Raw genomic sequence first — 16,685 nt, 5'->3', positions numbered from 1 at the left:
TCCAGGATTTAAAAGAGGCGTCATTAAATACGGTAAACAAGCATAGCCACTATCTCCAAGAAGAAATCCTGTTAAACTGCCATTCTCGAAACGGTGTTTCACTGAACCATTATTGAAGATCATCGAATCATGTTCTCTTCCAGGCCAACGAGCTACAACTTTGAAAATTTCTAAATTGGGTCCACCCACTACTTGGACGTTTATTGAAAAATATCTTTTCCTGTTTCTATATACCTCGGCCATATTCCCTCCAAGACTTTTTATTGGTATGTGGGTACAGTCTATACACCCTGTTACTTTGGGAAAATTGGCAATATCGTAAAACAGCCTTTGGTTCTTTCTCTGGTTTTCGAGACCTTCAGGAAATTTTATATATGTGGGTAATAGCTGAGCAAGTAGACGGGAAATTTTAAAAATGCATCTCGAAACCGTGGGTAGTGAAAATCCTCTAAGATCTCCAGTTACAATCTAAAAATTAAATTAAAATTAACTATACTACGATCTACCATTATATATACACATATATATACACACATATATATATATATATATATATATATATATATATATATATATATACATATATCATGTTCTGAAAATATATTCTTTAATTTATCCTACCTGAAAATTTCCAGTAGCATAAAATCTCAAGGCAACTAAAAGATATAAAATGGGTGGAAACGGTAATCCACGTCGATTAATTTTCACCATTTCATCATTTATTACTGGCAACATTATTTCAATAACTGTTTGTTTTCGAAATCTATACCTTTTTCGAATTTCATTATCATTATAAAAGTGTAATGGATTTTGCATGTCCCTTATATATATATATCTTCTGGGTACTTGTAATATATCGTTTTGTTCATTTATTTATCGGTTAACTACATCATATTGATGTAAATCGTCCATCGCAAACGTATTTCAAATTGACGGGCGAATCGGCGAATCGCCAGAGCATGCATATACCTTCTCTGGCGAAGCTTCGAAAATCTCTAAACAGGGCATGCGTCATTCGAGTGTGAGATCACTGTGAAAGCGACTGGCGCGTATCCAGCGACATGCCAGCGACTGTTCGGAGAAAGATGCTTTACGCTTGCGTCAACCAGGCTGTAGGTCGACTATGAAACATAGATATGGTGGTGAACAGCCAGCGACGCGCTGGAGTCGGACTATGAATACGAACGTAAGGAACACGGACAAGTCAACACATCAATTCACTCTACTGCAGGTTGAAGAAGCACTGAACGACTGATTTATCTCTTAGGACGTGGCGCCTATAAAAACTTGTTTTTTTCTTTTTCTTAATCTGATCCGGATAATTGGCGATCCGGATAATTGGAGTACGGATAATTGGAGTTCTACTGTATAGCTCTTTACATTGACGCGTCAAAGACTAAAAGTGGTGTTGGATATTCTGTAACCACTGTACAACAGCCTATCAAACTCTCTAAAATTGTTCCTTGATGTAGTATTCACACTGGTGAACTACTAGCTATCTCACGTGCTTTCAAATATGCCCAACAATATCCAAATACACACATAGCCATATGCTTTGATTCACTTTCCTCTATATACTGCATTAATGCTGTATCAACCAACCATGCTATCGTCCAAGATATTCATGATATATATCAACTTCTTATAAACCAAAATACAACTATCACTCTGATATATGTACCATCCCATGTCGGTATTAGTGGTAACGAAAACGCGATTGCCTTGCCAAAAAAACCGCATCATCCACGGACACCACTATCAATATACAAATTTGCAACGATCTCAAAGCTAGACTGAAGAAGCTTAATCTATCCACCTGACAGATTTACTGGAATAAATTTACTTCAGCGCTGCATGAAATTAAACCCTCAGTGAACCTTCTTACCTATCCCAGTTTATCTCGAAAAAATATGGCAATCATAGGGCGATTGCGTATAGGACATACCCGTCTAACCCACAGCTACCTAATAGCATCACTTCCACAATCACAATGTCAGCACTGCAATATGACTCCGAATCAGACTACTTATCGAATGCGTTTTTTTATGACAAAATACGCCAACAGCTCGATATCAATACTATCTCAAAGAGATCCTAAACAGCACCGACGAAATCAACAAGGTTATCAAATTCCTCGAGAAAAGTCAACTGCTTAAAAAAATATAAATATTATGTGACATGTTTTTATCATTTTCTCTTTATGTTAAATGTAACTACATTATTTTGTAATTTATATACTACCATGTAAATCGTAACTCGTGCTAATGACCATAGATGTCACATGCACGTTAATTTAAATAGAAAAAAAAAAAGATATTTAAATTCAAATAACACTATCGAAAACCTAATTTTGTTTTTAAAAGACTTAAGTAACTGTTACCACTCCACTAATAACCTTATAAGTTAAAGCCGGTTTTGATAAAGAATAAAAAAAATATTAGTTTTTCAATTTAATTAATTAATAACTTTTATAAAGAATCTTTTAGTTGACACTGATGTAAGAACGGCGGAAAAACGCTGATTGGTACAGTTATGTTTACCATTAAAATATGTATATCAAAATTTTTAAATTCTTAACTTTTATCTCTTTGTTATCAAATTTATCCTAAAAAAAGGATTCGGATTCAATGTGGTTGTTTTATAAAAAAGACGTTTCAAATTTTTTTAAATGTTTTATTAAGAAATTTATTAAACATATTACAAGAGTATAAAAAAAAACACATTGGCTTAACTTTTATCAGCCTCAACTTTTACAATACTGCTAATCTCCTGACTATCATCAGTAACATCAATTACTTCTTCAGATTGCACCAGTCCAGACTCAGATTTAGTCGACGAACTTTCTGGACCTTTAGCAATATTTTTGTATATTGTTACCAAATACTGTAAGTCTCCGTTTGCTTTACAGTATTTGTCTAATAGAGATTTATGTATATAAAAGCAATTGTGATCGCCAAATTTAATTATATCGTTCACTTCGTTCTCAGGTTTTGGATCACAAACAGTTTTAAACATTAGATGGCGATTTTCCTTTTTTGTTTCGGCTCCACTGATTATTTCCAATTTATAAGAGTAATTTGAGGCTTCTTCTGAAGATCCCATAAAATACACCGCCCAGGCAGTCATCTCTAAAAATATATAGAAAAAGTGCTAGAAATAGAAGATATGCAGAAAATAAAAAAATATATCAATAAAACACAAAACTTCAACTTGTTTTCAAAACTTCAACAAAATTAATTATAATATCTTTTCACTACGGCTGTTTCGAAATTCTCAAAATGCATTTCTCACGTAATACATTTTTGGTATGTATGAATAGGTTAAGGAGGGAAGACCCAACGATTCTAATAAAGACATCTTAAGGCCTTTATTTTGGATATGAAAAATTTGAAATTCGTCATTAAAAGAATTATTATGAACTATAGTGTATTTTTATGTATGAGAGAGTAATAAAACAATAAATTATGTATGCAAATCCCTAAACTGTTGATACAGGTGACTCAATGAAAAACAGATATTTGTCAACAAGTTTACAGAAGTATATAGGAAAACAATTTTAAATTGAGTATGACCACCAGGTATAAAGGTTGGAGCAGAATAGAATACAATAGTTGTGAGGATTACTAATCCCTAAATAAGGTTGCCAGTGTCGGAGTGATGGAGGTTAACAGGTACTAATGAATTTGCAAGAAATGTAAGATGTTTATTTTATTGGTTATATATAACCAATAAAGGTTTAATAAGTACCTACCTATTTGCAAAATAAGGTTTAATTCTTTAAATAAAATAAAACGTTTTATTTTATCTATTTGCAAAATAAAGTTTAATTCTTTGCCTATTTGCAAAATAAAGTTTAATTCTTTAGATAAAATAAAACGTTTTATTTTATCTGAAATGAGTGCATTCCACGAAGTAAGGGTTTCAACAATCAAACATTTAATTCTTTAATTCCAGGAATCTACGACAGTAAATGACTAGATAATTACCTTCTAAACTTATTCCACAGAAAATGTGATAGTGGTTTTTTCCATTTTGTATATAGGAAGGTCCAAGTGGCGTATTCAAAATTCTTAACAGTTCACTAAAAGTAGGTACTTCAGTTGCAAGGTGCAGTTTATTGTGTATACTAGTGTTATGGAAAATTTGGAAGTGCCGTGTAAACGCCGAAAAATTGGTCCTCTAACAGTTAATGAAAAAACATTAATATTTAATTGTTTTAAATCATTTACAGACAAACGTTTATGTGAAAGTGTTGATGAGACCGTTGAGTTAGTTAGCAGTACACTTGGTGTTGATTTACAGAGTTATTAAAGAAGAGAAATGTGGTAGTTTTCAAATGCCACTTAATGCTCCAGGGAAACCAAAATTTCAAATAGAATATCATTTTAAAGAAGGACTTCGACGGAAAGTGCATGAATTCTTCTTTAGACAAGAATTTCAAACATTGGATAAAGTTCTTGTCTCAGTTCGAGATGATAAGGATTACCCAGAAATGAGTCGAAGTACGTTATGGAAACTTTTAAAAGAAATAGGCTTCCGCTGGAAAAAGAATCCCAGAAAGTCTATTTTATTAGAAAGAAGCGATATTGTCATATGGAGAAGACATTTTCTAAGAACCATAAAGGAAATGAGAAACCAAAAAAGAAAAATATTTTATCTTGATGAAACATGGATCAACGAGGGTCATACACCAAATAAATTTCGGCAGGATGAAACTGTTACAAGTCAAAGGCACGCTTTTGTAAATAACTTATCTACTGGTTTAAACCCACCATCAGGAAAGGGACGCAGGCTGATAATAGTACACATTGGCAGTTCAGACGGTTTTGTTGAAGGTGGTTTATTAACTTTTGAATCAACTCGTACCGGTGACTACCATAAAGACATGAACGCTGATGTCTTTCAAGAATGGTTCGAACAAATGATAGATCTTCTTCCTAAGAACTGTGTAATAGTAATGGATAATGCAAGTTATCACTCCAGACTTATAGAAGGACTGCCCACAACCAAGAGGTTAAAAAAAGACTTGCAGAATTGGCTGAGGTCAAAAAATATTACGTACCATCCCGGATCTATAAGAAAGGAACTTTATTCGTTGTGTGCCCTTCATAAAGAAAAATTTAAAAAATACGAAATTGATGAAATTGCCAAAAATCGTGGAATGACAGTACTTAGATCCCCACCATATCATTGTGAATTAAACCCGATTGAACTGGTATGGGCACAGATAAAGAGTGAAGTTTCAAGAAAAAATACCACTTTTAAAATTCATGATGTTAAACAGTTGTTTTTGGAGGCCGTAAATAATGTAAAACCTGAAAACTGGGAAAAGGCAGTAAATCACACTATTAAAGAAGAGGAAAAAATGTGGAAGCTGGACAATATTACTGATAAAATGATCGAGCCAGTTATTATAAATCTTGGTTCTGAAAGTTCATCTTCTGAATCTGATTTGGATTTGTAACAAGTAGCTGTAAGTTTTATATTAATATTTTTATTTATCTATTTAACATACCTTAGACGGTTTTAAAAACTCTTTTTCTCTTTTGTAATTTTTAAAAATTAAAAAAAATGTGAATTTGAATAAAAGAGGTCACTTTTGTTCACATACACATAACACTTTATAACACTGAAATAATTCATTTATTTTTTACAATTATTCAAAGTAATTTTTTAATTAATCTTGAGCACGCCCATGGAGTGGTCGGAGCTACCAGTTAAAATTATGCTAATTACTCTCTCGTTCATAAAAATAAACTATAGAAGGCGAAGTGCGTATGTAGAATCTGTTTTTCCTTCTAATATTGAAAGCCCTTTTATGTTCTGATATATGTTTGTTAAAAGTTCTACCAGTTTGACCAATGGAAGTTTTTGGGCAGTAGCCATATTTAAGTTTTACACACCACTACGTAAGTGCTTTTTATTTTGGCTCTTGTTGTTTTTAATATATTTGCCTAAGTTGTTGGTTGTTCTAAAAGCTGGCGTTATTCTTTTATTTTTATGTGTTTGGCTGTTTTTGTTTATATCTTGCCTGAATATGTAATCGAGCAGAAGGAACTGGGTTTTTTCTCTGGTGGTGGAAATACTAATTTTAGGGCTTTCTTATCTAGTTTTTGATTTAAAATTTTATTATTTGTTTGTTCATTGTGCCAATTTCTTGCTATTATCTGCTTAATTATATTTAATTTTATCTCAAACTTTGATCTTGACATCGGAATTTCTATTAATCTATGTAACATTGCATGGTAGGCTGCCAATGTATGTTGTGTAGGATGCATTGTGTATATTCGTGTCAGTATAAGTGGTTTATAAAATTCGGAGAATTTGTGTTTATTTTTAAGTCTGGTAATTTTTAAATCTAAAATCTAAAAATTTATGAATATATTTTGTTCTATTTCTATTACAAATTCAATACAACTATGGAGTGAATTAATATGCCATAAAAATTGGACCCGTTGCCTGTTAGTTCCTGTAAAACATACCAGTATATTGTCTACGTATCTCTACCAATATAAAAACTGTTTTGAAATCTTTGTCTCTAGATGATCCATATCTAGTTTGATTGATCGCTATAAAGTTGCACAAAAAGATAAAGCAGAATATTTGGAGTAAGATGAAGGTAACAAATAAAATGATAACTTTAAATGCTAAAATAATTGTAAAAAGTAATAGTTTTAAGTACATAGATAAGTACATAGATAAATTCTGCTATAGCAGACAGCATGAAGTGGAACAAAGCAAGTGATGTAATTTTTGACAGACGGATTTTAACAAAACTAAAAGACTAATAGGAAATGAGCATATGAGCATGAAAAAGGACATTATATTTAGCCACTAGTTTATCAGCATAAAACAAATGGACGACATTATAGATATAAATGCGAGCTGGGAGAAAATTAAAAACAATATTGAAAAAGGAGCAGCAGCAATAGAAGCTTTAGGAAAACGCAAAGTCATACTAAACCAAAGAAACAACAACAATACACTATGGTTCAGAAAAGAAATAAAAGAAAAATGTAAAAAGAAACGAGAGGCCTACACGAAGTACAAAACATCAAATACTCCAGAATACCAAGACACCTATAATAGAAAAATATAAAATGAAACAAAGCACTTGATAAGAAAAATAAAAAATGAGCACTGGAAACAGTTTACAAAAAGGATGGAAAGCGATTTCTAGGATACATAAAAACAAATATGGAGATTCATAAGAACCCAACGGAAAGAAATGTCAGAATTGAAGGAAAACAATAACATACTAGCAAACGAATGTGAAAAATAACTGACGGAACTGTTTAAAATAAAGGAAAATAATCATCAACACAAATACGTACCTGAATTAAGACAGAAAATAGAAATCAGTTTTTAGGAAATAGAGATAGCCATAAACTCACTTAAAAATTGAGTGTCACCAGGACCAGACGGATACCCAACGAGCTTCTAAAAAACAGAGGAGAAAGTATAGCCTCATGGATGACAAAACTTATACAAAAATTAATATTGCATTGCAAGATACCAGACGCATGGAGAAACAGCATAATAATACCAATGTTAAAAAAAGGAGATAAAGAAGACCCAACAATTATAGAAGCATAAATCTACTGAACACCGCACTTAAGCTTATCACACAAGTCCTAACCAACAAAATCAATAAACTAACAACTTTATCGGGTGAACAACAAGGATTCAGATCCGGAAGATCCTGCATAGACGCCGTATTTGTACTAAGACAAATCACAAAAAAAGCCATCGAGTACAATAAACCAGTATATCTATGTTTTATAGACCTGACAAAGGCTTTCGATCGCATTCAAGTCGAAGACGTCTTACACCTACTGTATAAAAGAAACATACTAATCAATATTATACAAACCATCGAAAATATTTACTTCCATAATCGAATACAGGCAAAGATAAATGTAAAACTAACACAGTGTATACCAGTACAAAGCGAAGTCAGACAGGATGACTTGTTAAGCCAACTTTTCTTTAATATAATAATGGATGAAATAATACAAGCAGTACGTAAAGGTCATGGTTACAGAATGGGGAACAAAGAAATCCAAATATTATGTTATGCAGACGACACCACCGGGTTAGAAGACGAGCTCCAAAGATCAACACACATCTTAAATACAACCTCAAAGAAATACAATATGATAATATCAGCAGAAAAAACCAAATGTTTGATAACATCTTAATAACCACTAAGATGTAAAATTGATATAAAGCAGGAAGCAAAGTTTAGATATCTGGGAATAGATATAACTAGTTACGGAGATGATGAAGAAGAAGTACGACAACCGCTTAAAAGCATGTAATGCAGCGGTATCTCTTAATGACACAATCTGGAAGAACAAACACCTAAGACAAGACACAAAAACAATAATCTATAGATAACAAAGAATCAAATTGACGAACTATTTAGCAGACCAAGAAAAAAAAAACAATTTAGGAGGCTAATATTGAAGAAGAAACAGGCTTTAAAGCCTACATACAAGAAGGAAGAAGAAGAAGTTTATCAGCAGGATAGCCGGTCGTAAACCTGGATAAAAGAGAAGGGTTCAAAGGTACAGCCGGTAATGTGTCGCATTTAAAAAACACGATCATAAAATCAATCACAAAGACAGGAATACAAGACTCAAAACATATTATAAATCAATAATTTTTATAAATACAATAAGGAAAACATAACAACAACACGATGCTGAGAAGATCGGTGTTACTAACTGGAAAATTCAAGCAAGGAATAAAGCAGAAATGCGCAGCAAGCTTTAGAAGGCCTCTAGCACCGTGATTATAATGATGAAGGAACAAAATAACTTAATTATATACAACATTAAAAAGAAAATATACTTACTGCTACTTTTCTCGAGTTCCCATGTCAACCTGAAAAATTTCCCATATACATAAATAACAGCAAAGATGTAGTGGTAACTTGATATTCCCTTAAAATTTGTGGACGTAAAATGGTTTTTTCTGCTTTCAACAAAACTTGGGGAATGACATTTCAGTAAGTGATTTCTCAAGTTAAACATAGAGTCTATCCACGGGCACGTGTCGTATGTAGCAAAAGGACATTTCTTCTTCTTGTACCTGTAGTTAGTATAAAATAAACTGTTAACATGTTTAAATAACGTTGCTATGTTGGTAAATTATGATCTATATTGTATATACACGCTGTTTTATCTAGACAATATACTAAACTTTTCTCTGAGAATAAAATAGACATCGAAAAAAATCGAAATTGGAGGTCATAAAATTACTTATTTAAGTATCAGAAATGGAATGACATTGTTAATATAGTTTGTTTATTTACTATATTTTTATCCTTTTTTGGTTAGGGAGGATCCAATTTAATGTGACAACTACCTGGGCATCACTCTACTTATGCATCCTGATGCTTATCAGCTTTGAGTAATAGATGTTAATCTATAGGATAGGACCCTATACGTGAACGAGGTACATAGGTTTAATATGAGTGCGAGTATCCCTCTGGAGTCTTTCTTATGATCAAACTTGTATAAAATATACTAAAATGGGGTTATACTTCTGAAAATGCTGCTAAGTGTCTAGCTTGTGAGCTACGATGTCGATGAGGTAGTCGTGACAATGGCTAGAGCTTAAATGGAATTGAAATTGGGGATAAATAATGCGATTTAAAAGATTTCACTACCAAACAGAAGAAAAATAGAAGCAGTTTTAATAATGTAGGGGCGAAAATCTAGATCAGAGGGTTAGAAGTCAATATCGAAAACATACAGGTTATGAGAAAAGAAAGTATGAGTTACTTTGAGTTGAATTTATAGAGAAAATTTAGGACAACCGCAAGTGTTAAGCCAGTTAATAAGAGAGTATCAACAGTCCTGGAACCAATCAAACCAGGATAAGAGCGAGAAGACTGATCTACTCGATGATGCACTATATACTGTTGTATAAAGTGTAGGCATGGATGAAGTTTTTGAGTTTCCTCAAGGACTTCAAAATTAGAAAATTTTAGAGGAAAGCTACAGACTGTGTCAATACATACGGTGACGGTAATGGCTAAGATATCTCCAATAGATTTAAAGGCTAAAAAAATACAAACGGGAGATACTAAAGACGTAACAGGAAGATTAATCAAGATAAAATCATGAATGAGGTCTTGGAGATAATGGACGAATAAAAACCAAATATTACCTGAATAGATATAAAAGAATCAACACAACTTTTAGAAGCAAAATCAGAAAAGCAAATGAGAAAGAAGCAATGTAAAGGTGCGGAAAAATTGACGAACACGATAGTTACACTGTACACAAAAACATTTTAAAGAACTGACAGGTGAACAGAGTAGAGACAAAAAGGAATTCCAACTGGTTATGAAAAAACTTCATCTTAAACAAAAAGTAACATTTAAAAATGAAAATAATACATAGAGAAACTGTTTGAAGACCAAAGAGAAAACACCTTTGACCTAGAAGAAAATATGAATGCAACAAAATATTGTAACAGGAAGTTTATTATAAAATAACACAGTTAAGGGATAGCAAAGCAAAAGGACCTGATAAAGTATAAGCTGAACTACTCAAACTAATGGACAATCGCAGTAATAACAAAGATATTCAACAACATCTACAACTCTAGATACCAAGAGAATATCTAAAGTCTGAGTTCGTTGCACTTTCGAAAGAACCAGGAGCCAAGAAATGCAAAGAATATTATCGTAGGCCGTCTCCCATACCGTACACTCTGCTCCAGGGTATTCGTATATTAGTGCACAAAATGCCCTAGGCACTTATCCCTCTCCTGGTCGGAATGCTGAATTGTATCGAAGAATGCTGAAATAAAACGCCAATTGTAGAATACAAAGACAAAGACACAGATTCTAAGGCAGGTAGGTGGAAAAGAGCCCCGCTGATCGGTTTCCTAGAGTTTGGGGCTCTAGGAGAGACCGAGGTGGACTGATATTTTACAAGATTCCAAGCCAAAAGACCAATGACAAAATTGGAAAAGGAAGAAAGGCGGGCGATGCACGCCAAGAGTGCTATTGGTCACTCTGACCGAGCACTTGTCGACAATAAGCTTTATAAGTCATCTAAAGCCATTTCTAACGATAATTTATAAGAGAATTTACAAGCTGAAGCTGAGGGAACAGCATTAGACCAGCATTTTTGTGTCTGATTGACTTAAAGAAAGCGTTTGTAAGAGTAATATTTTAAGATGTAATCCATCTTCTGTACAATAGAGAAATTCCCCTAAATATTATAAAAACTATTGAACACAACTACCAAAACCACAAAATTAAAGTCAGAATAGATGGATAATTTACAGAACCTATAGAAATAAGCAGCGGAATAAGACAAGGGGATTCATTGAGCCCTACGCTCTTCAATTTATTTATGGATGAAATCATGAAAAGCGTTAACAAAGGAACAGGATACAGAATGGGAAACAAAGAAATAGAAATACTCTGTAACGCAAACGATGCAATAAAAATGGCCCAAGATGAAGATAGTCTGCTAAGACTGCTCCATAGAATTAACATAAAATCAAAAGTATTTAATATGACAATCTCATCTAAGAAAACTAAAACAATAGTAATCAGCAAAGAACCAACCAGATGTAAAATAGAAATTGATGGCATCAGTATTGAACAAGTAATGGAAATAAAGTACTTTGGAATTACACTGTCCAGCTATGAAGACATGGACAAAGAAGTAAAAGATCAAGTACAAAAAGCAAATAGACCGGCAGGATGCCTTAATAACACTATATGAGGAAACAGACACATTAACACTTAGATAAAGTCAAGAATTTATAAAGACAGTGTGAAACCAATAATGACATAAAACTCAGAAACAAGACCCGACACAGCCACAACACAAAGGCTACTAGAAAAGGCAGATATGAGAGTACTTAGAAGATTACAGGAAAGGAGATTACAGGAAATACGCTGAGAGATCGAAAGAGAAGTGACGACATAAGAAGAAAATGTAACGTACAGTATAAATGAATGGACACAAAATAGAAAAAAAAACAGAATAACCACATAAGCAGAATGGGGGACACCCGTGTCGTCAAAATAGCAAGAGATAAGTCACCAATGACAAGCAGAATTGCTCGTAAAGAGGAAAAAGAGGAAGGAGAAGCTAAGAGAGAGTCCAATTTCTTTTAACGCTACATGGTACATATAAATGCTGTTAGTACATGGTTCTATTCTTGGACTTATTGCAAAGATGCAAAGACATTAAGAAGAAGAAGAACACACTGAATAAAACACCTCAAAACCTAGTTTAACACAACAGATGTGCAGCAAGATAAATATTGGCATAATGGTCGTAAATATTCCTCACAGATAGTCACATCAAGAAGGTGAGGAAAATGATAATAATTAATGAATTGCAGCAGAAATAGACAAATAGACAAAACAGAAAAAAAAGACTAACTCTATCTGGCTTCTTGTCACTAATCTCAAGATATCAGTAGTCCCTGATCACGAGAAATTAAACTCTTATCTTATTTAGGTATTCACAAGAAGAGTTATGTTGGCTCTAATCTAAAACGGATTGGCAATCAATATATTGGTGTATGTGTGTATGTCTCTGTATGTGTATTACCAAGGAAAGCATGACAATACTGGTGAAGGTCATGGCTAAGGTTTTGGAATACCAAGCTGACGATCCGGTTTTGATCTAAGCAAATAAGTACACAAAAAATTTTTCAGTTAATAATTTAATTAAAAAGCTACCATGATTCGACAGACACGTTAAGAGATAAAAGAAAGACAGGAACGAGAGACGCTGAGGTAAGAGAATGAGCGTGAGAGAGATTGAGGTGGGTTTAACTTGAACTAAAACTTGCTATTTAAAAAAACTTAATCCTCCTGACTTCAGAATGTGCAGAAGAATTTAGCGAAAATATTTTACTTTTTTTATGGAGAAGAGTAAAATAGATACGATAAAGAATGGAAAAAAATGAAAGAGGCATATTAAACTATTACCCAAGGTTGTCCATAATAAACTTCTCAATAGATGGAGGTTTTATGGGTAGAAATCTTATATAAGCATCAGGTGCGGTATTTTGAAGGATAGTGTTATTCGGAGATCTTTTTTGAAACCACACACAAAAAAAACATTTTTATAGTATATATAACAATTTGACCAAAACACTATAATATACATACCAGCAATAGTCCTCATGGCTCTTGATTTTTTCTCCTACACAAATATAATCGCAGCCTAAATCGTTGTATTTACAAGGCAGATTTAAAATTGAGAAAATGGCTTCGAGTGTGTAGTTTCTAGCTACCAGACTTTTTGACTCTCTGCATGTCGGACACTGCAATACTCTAAAATAACATTCGTGGCAAATATTGTGGCCATTCAAACATTGGTTTATCGGAGGATACATATAACTTAAACAATATGGGCAACAAAGTAGTTCTGCAATCGTTTTTTCTAGCTTACTTGTCATAATAACCTGAAAAATAAATATTTTAAAACTTATACATACAGAGAATATATAGGACTAAAAGATCATAAAAATGAGGGTTGGGTAAGGTTCAATATGATTGGGAGCTTTACCACAACATTAATCAAACAATACTAAAAATTAGTAGCTATAAGCCCGTTTTAATAAAATTGTAACTTCAGAGCTCCAGAATGAATTCAAAATTTCAATTATACCTATAGCCTTAGTTATCAAAGTGGTGTTATTTTGATATTGTAAAAAGTCAAAATTTCCAATATTAATTAGCGTTTTTCATAAGGTTTCGGTTTTTTATTGTATTGTGAATGAACAAACAGTTTAATTTCATTTTATTAAGTTGTGGAAGTAGAAAAGAGACTGAATATAAAATATAATTCGCGAATAAATGTGTCAAGAGCGAGCGTGTGAAAGATATTGGTAAGAGCAACAAGCTGGGTTCATAAATTCTGTGAGTTTTATATTTTAATGTAACAAGTATTATTGATTTTAAAATATTTACGAATATAAAATTTTAGACGACAATTACCATATTGAGACATATTTGTTACGTGCAGTATATCAACAGCTATGTTTATCTCAGTAATTCAGTTGTACATGTAAATAAACTATAGTATACGAATCTACTACATACCTTTAAAAACAACACGTACAAACAACTAGTACTTAACAATTTTTTATAAGCTTCTTTGACCCTGAAAGACTCTAATAGAAATTTAAAACTTATTAAAAATATTTTTACCGGTAACTGAAGGTAACCGAATTGGTTATCACTCGCTTCAAAATTCTCTCACACACTACTTCTTACAAAGTACTCACAGCACACTAGATAATAAAGTTTAGGACATAAATCTAACCTAATATGAATTTGGGATCATTGTAATTCAGCAAATAAACTGGTTCCAACCCTACCGAACACCGGGGCAGGTAAACATAAACTTAGTTTGGCGCTCACGTGGTTGGGAATTACAGTGGCGTAGCGGAAAAATTTGAACCGCTTTGACCTAGGCAAGTAAATTATATATTTGGAAAGCGAAGTCCAAAACTAAGAAGAACATACATTTACTTCCTTATATCCAAATTCGCTAGTTTAAATAAAGTTCACTGATGTCCCAGTCTTCGAAGAACTTCTTTATTTATGACTCGATTTTATTTATGGCACCAACGTTCAATGTCTAAGTGTCATATTGATACAAAAATACAAATCATACATGAAAGCTTTTCACGGATTTTCAAATTCAATAAGTTTTTGGATAGTAAGGGCTTAAATTTTTGAAATGTGATTATTACGTGTCAATTTGCATTCTGACCTCAAAGGAAGATTCTAAATATTGAATAATACAACAGCCAAGGTATTCTTCTACTTTTCATTCTACTCTTTAGATTCTTTGTGGAAGAATCACAGTATCATCAGTATATCGTACATTAATAATTATTTCTTCTCCTATGATAATATCTTTTTGATCTTTTAAGGCCTTTATAAATACATTTTCACAATACACGTTAGAGAGAGTGGAAGAGAGTAATCACACTGTCTTACACCTTGTTTAATACTGATTAACTTCGATTCTCTGTTGTTTGTATTAATAATGGCTTTTTTATTTCAAGTTATGCTTGACAATAGGTTTGAGGCCTGTGTCAACTAGTTTATCTCCTTTGCATCTATATGCTCTCCTTCATCTTTTTAATAAAATTTATAAAACTGGCTATATACCAACGGATTGGATATTGTCGACTTTTATTACGATACCTAAAAAAGCAAAATGCAAAAAGATGTAAAGACTACCTAATGGTCAGCTCGAGGAGCATGTTTTAAAAATATTTCTTCGAATTTTACAGTCAAGGATGTACCAAAAAATAAAAGAGTGACACCTTAGTGACATGCGATTTGGATTCCGTATTAACCTTGAAACCAGAGGAGCCTTATTTAGTATCAATGTTATGGTATAGAGGTGTAGAGATGTCGGTCATCTAGTTTATATGTGTTTTATTGACTTGGAGAAGGCCTTTAAATAAGTAAAATATGCAGAAATAATAGACATTCTTCAGTATGTGAGTATTGATGATAAAGACCTACGTATGATTAGAAATCTGTACTGGCATCAACGTGCAAACATCAGGATTAGCCAGGATAATTCTGAAAAGCTTTAAATACGAAAAGGAGTATGACAGGGCTGCATGTTGTCCCCAGTTATATTTACCATTTATTCGGAGTTCATTTTGAATAAAGCACTGGGGAGTGTTTAATGTGGTATCAAAATAAATGGCATCAATATTAATATTTTAGGTACGCAGTTGACACGGTTCTCCTTATTTGTTTTAATCTATTTCACGTTTGTTTATTAATTTTATTTACGCATCGATCTTGAAATGTGCAGTATTATATCAAAATATAAAAAAGAAGCTGAGTTGTATGCATAACTCCTATCATATAGTGAAGAAGATGTCGCTGCAGAGCTGGACAAAAGCTATAGTGAAGCGGGTGATAATGACGGTTGTGAGCCGATAGCACATAAAGGTAATTTATCTTCATGTGCTAGTCATGGGTAATATAACATGTTTAACAGCGTTAAGTGCTTTATTCCTCTTATTCTCTTGTGATTTATCTTCTTCTTCTTCTCGTGCCACTCCTAGCGGAGATTGGAAATCATCATGGCCACTGCGACTTTGTTAGCAGCGCGCCTAAAAAGTTCAATCGAACTACACCCGAACCATTCACGTAGATTACGAAGCCACGATATTTTTCTTCTTCCCACACTTCTTTTGTCCTTAATTTTGCCCTGCATGATATTTCTTAAAAGTTCGTACTTTTCACCTCTCACAATGTGCCCCAAGTATTCCATCTTTCTAGTTTTTATCTCATTTAGAATTTCGCATCTTTTGTCTAAAGTTTGGAGTACTTGCGTGTTAGTGACGCGGTCCATCCATGATATTCTGAGAATGCGCCTATAGCACCACATCTCGAAAGCTTCGATGTTTTTTGTGGTCAAGTGTTTTAGTGTCCAAGCCTCCACTCCATACAACAGGGTAGAAAAGACATAACACCGCAGCATTCGTATTCGTAACTTTATATTGATATCACGATTGCAAAAGAGTTTGCGCATTCTATTAAAGACTGTGATTTATCTGCGAAACGATAATTGCTTGCTTGGGTCTCAAGGCTCCACTGCTTGAGACGTGGTGCTCAAGGAGTTGGGCCCGACGTGCCCGGGTTTTTGGTT

General features: G+C 33.2%; 1 protein-coding gene across 4 annotated transcripts; it reads right to left on the bottom strand.

Annotated features, from left to right (window-relative positions):
* Positions 1 to 2,659: 2,659 nt before the first annotated feature.
* Positions 2,660 to 14,344, bottom strand: LOC140442141 (uncharacterized). 4 transcript variants are annotated; one of them, XM_072533225.1, is made up of 4 exons: positions 14,207 to 14,344; positions 13,163 to 13,458; positions 8,861 to 9,096; positions 2,660 to 3,128 (listed from the first exon to the last, which is right to left on the bottom strand). In XM_072533225.1, exons 2-4 carry the CDS (start codon positions 13,450 to 13,452, stop codon positions 2,728 to 2,730), a joined length of 927 nt encoding a protein of 308 aa, XP_072389326.1. In that variant the 5' UTR covers positions 13,453 to 13,458; positions 14,207 to 14,344; the 3' UTR covers positions 2,660 to 2,727. The 4 variants fall into 4 exon arrangements, with proteins under 4 accessions (XP_072389326.1, XP_072389329.1, XP_072389323.1 ...); XM_072533228.1 differs by having other exon boundaries at positions 14,322 to 14,341; XM_072533222.1 differs by having other exon boundaries at positions 14,099 to 14,312.
* Positions 14,345 to 16,685: the final 2,341 nt, after the last annotated feature.

Source organism: Diabrotica undecimpunctata, chromosome 1, assembly GCF_040954645.1.
Source record: "Diabrotica undecimpunctata isolate CICGRU chromosome 1, icDiaUnde3, whole genome shotgun sequence".
In the NCBI taxonomy this organism is placed as follows: Eukaryota; Metazoa; Arthropoda; class Insecta; order Coleoptera; family Chrysomelidae; genus Diabrotica; species Diabrotica undecimpunctata.
The sequence above is the reverse complement of the archived record's forward strand: the minus strand, read 5'-3'. Positions and strand labels throughout refer to the sequence as shown.

Coding starts and splice junctions, on each gene's coding strand:
- LOC140442141 (XM_072533220.1), bottom strand. Junction 9,097..13,162: donor AGCCATGAGGACTATTGCTG/GTATGTATATTA, acceptor TACTAACTACAG/GTACAAGAAGAAGAAATGTC. Junction 3,129..8,860: donor GGAACTCGAGAAAAGTAGCA/GTAAGTATATTT, acceptor ATATATTTTTAG/AGATGACTGCCTGGGCGGTG.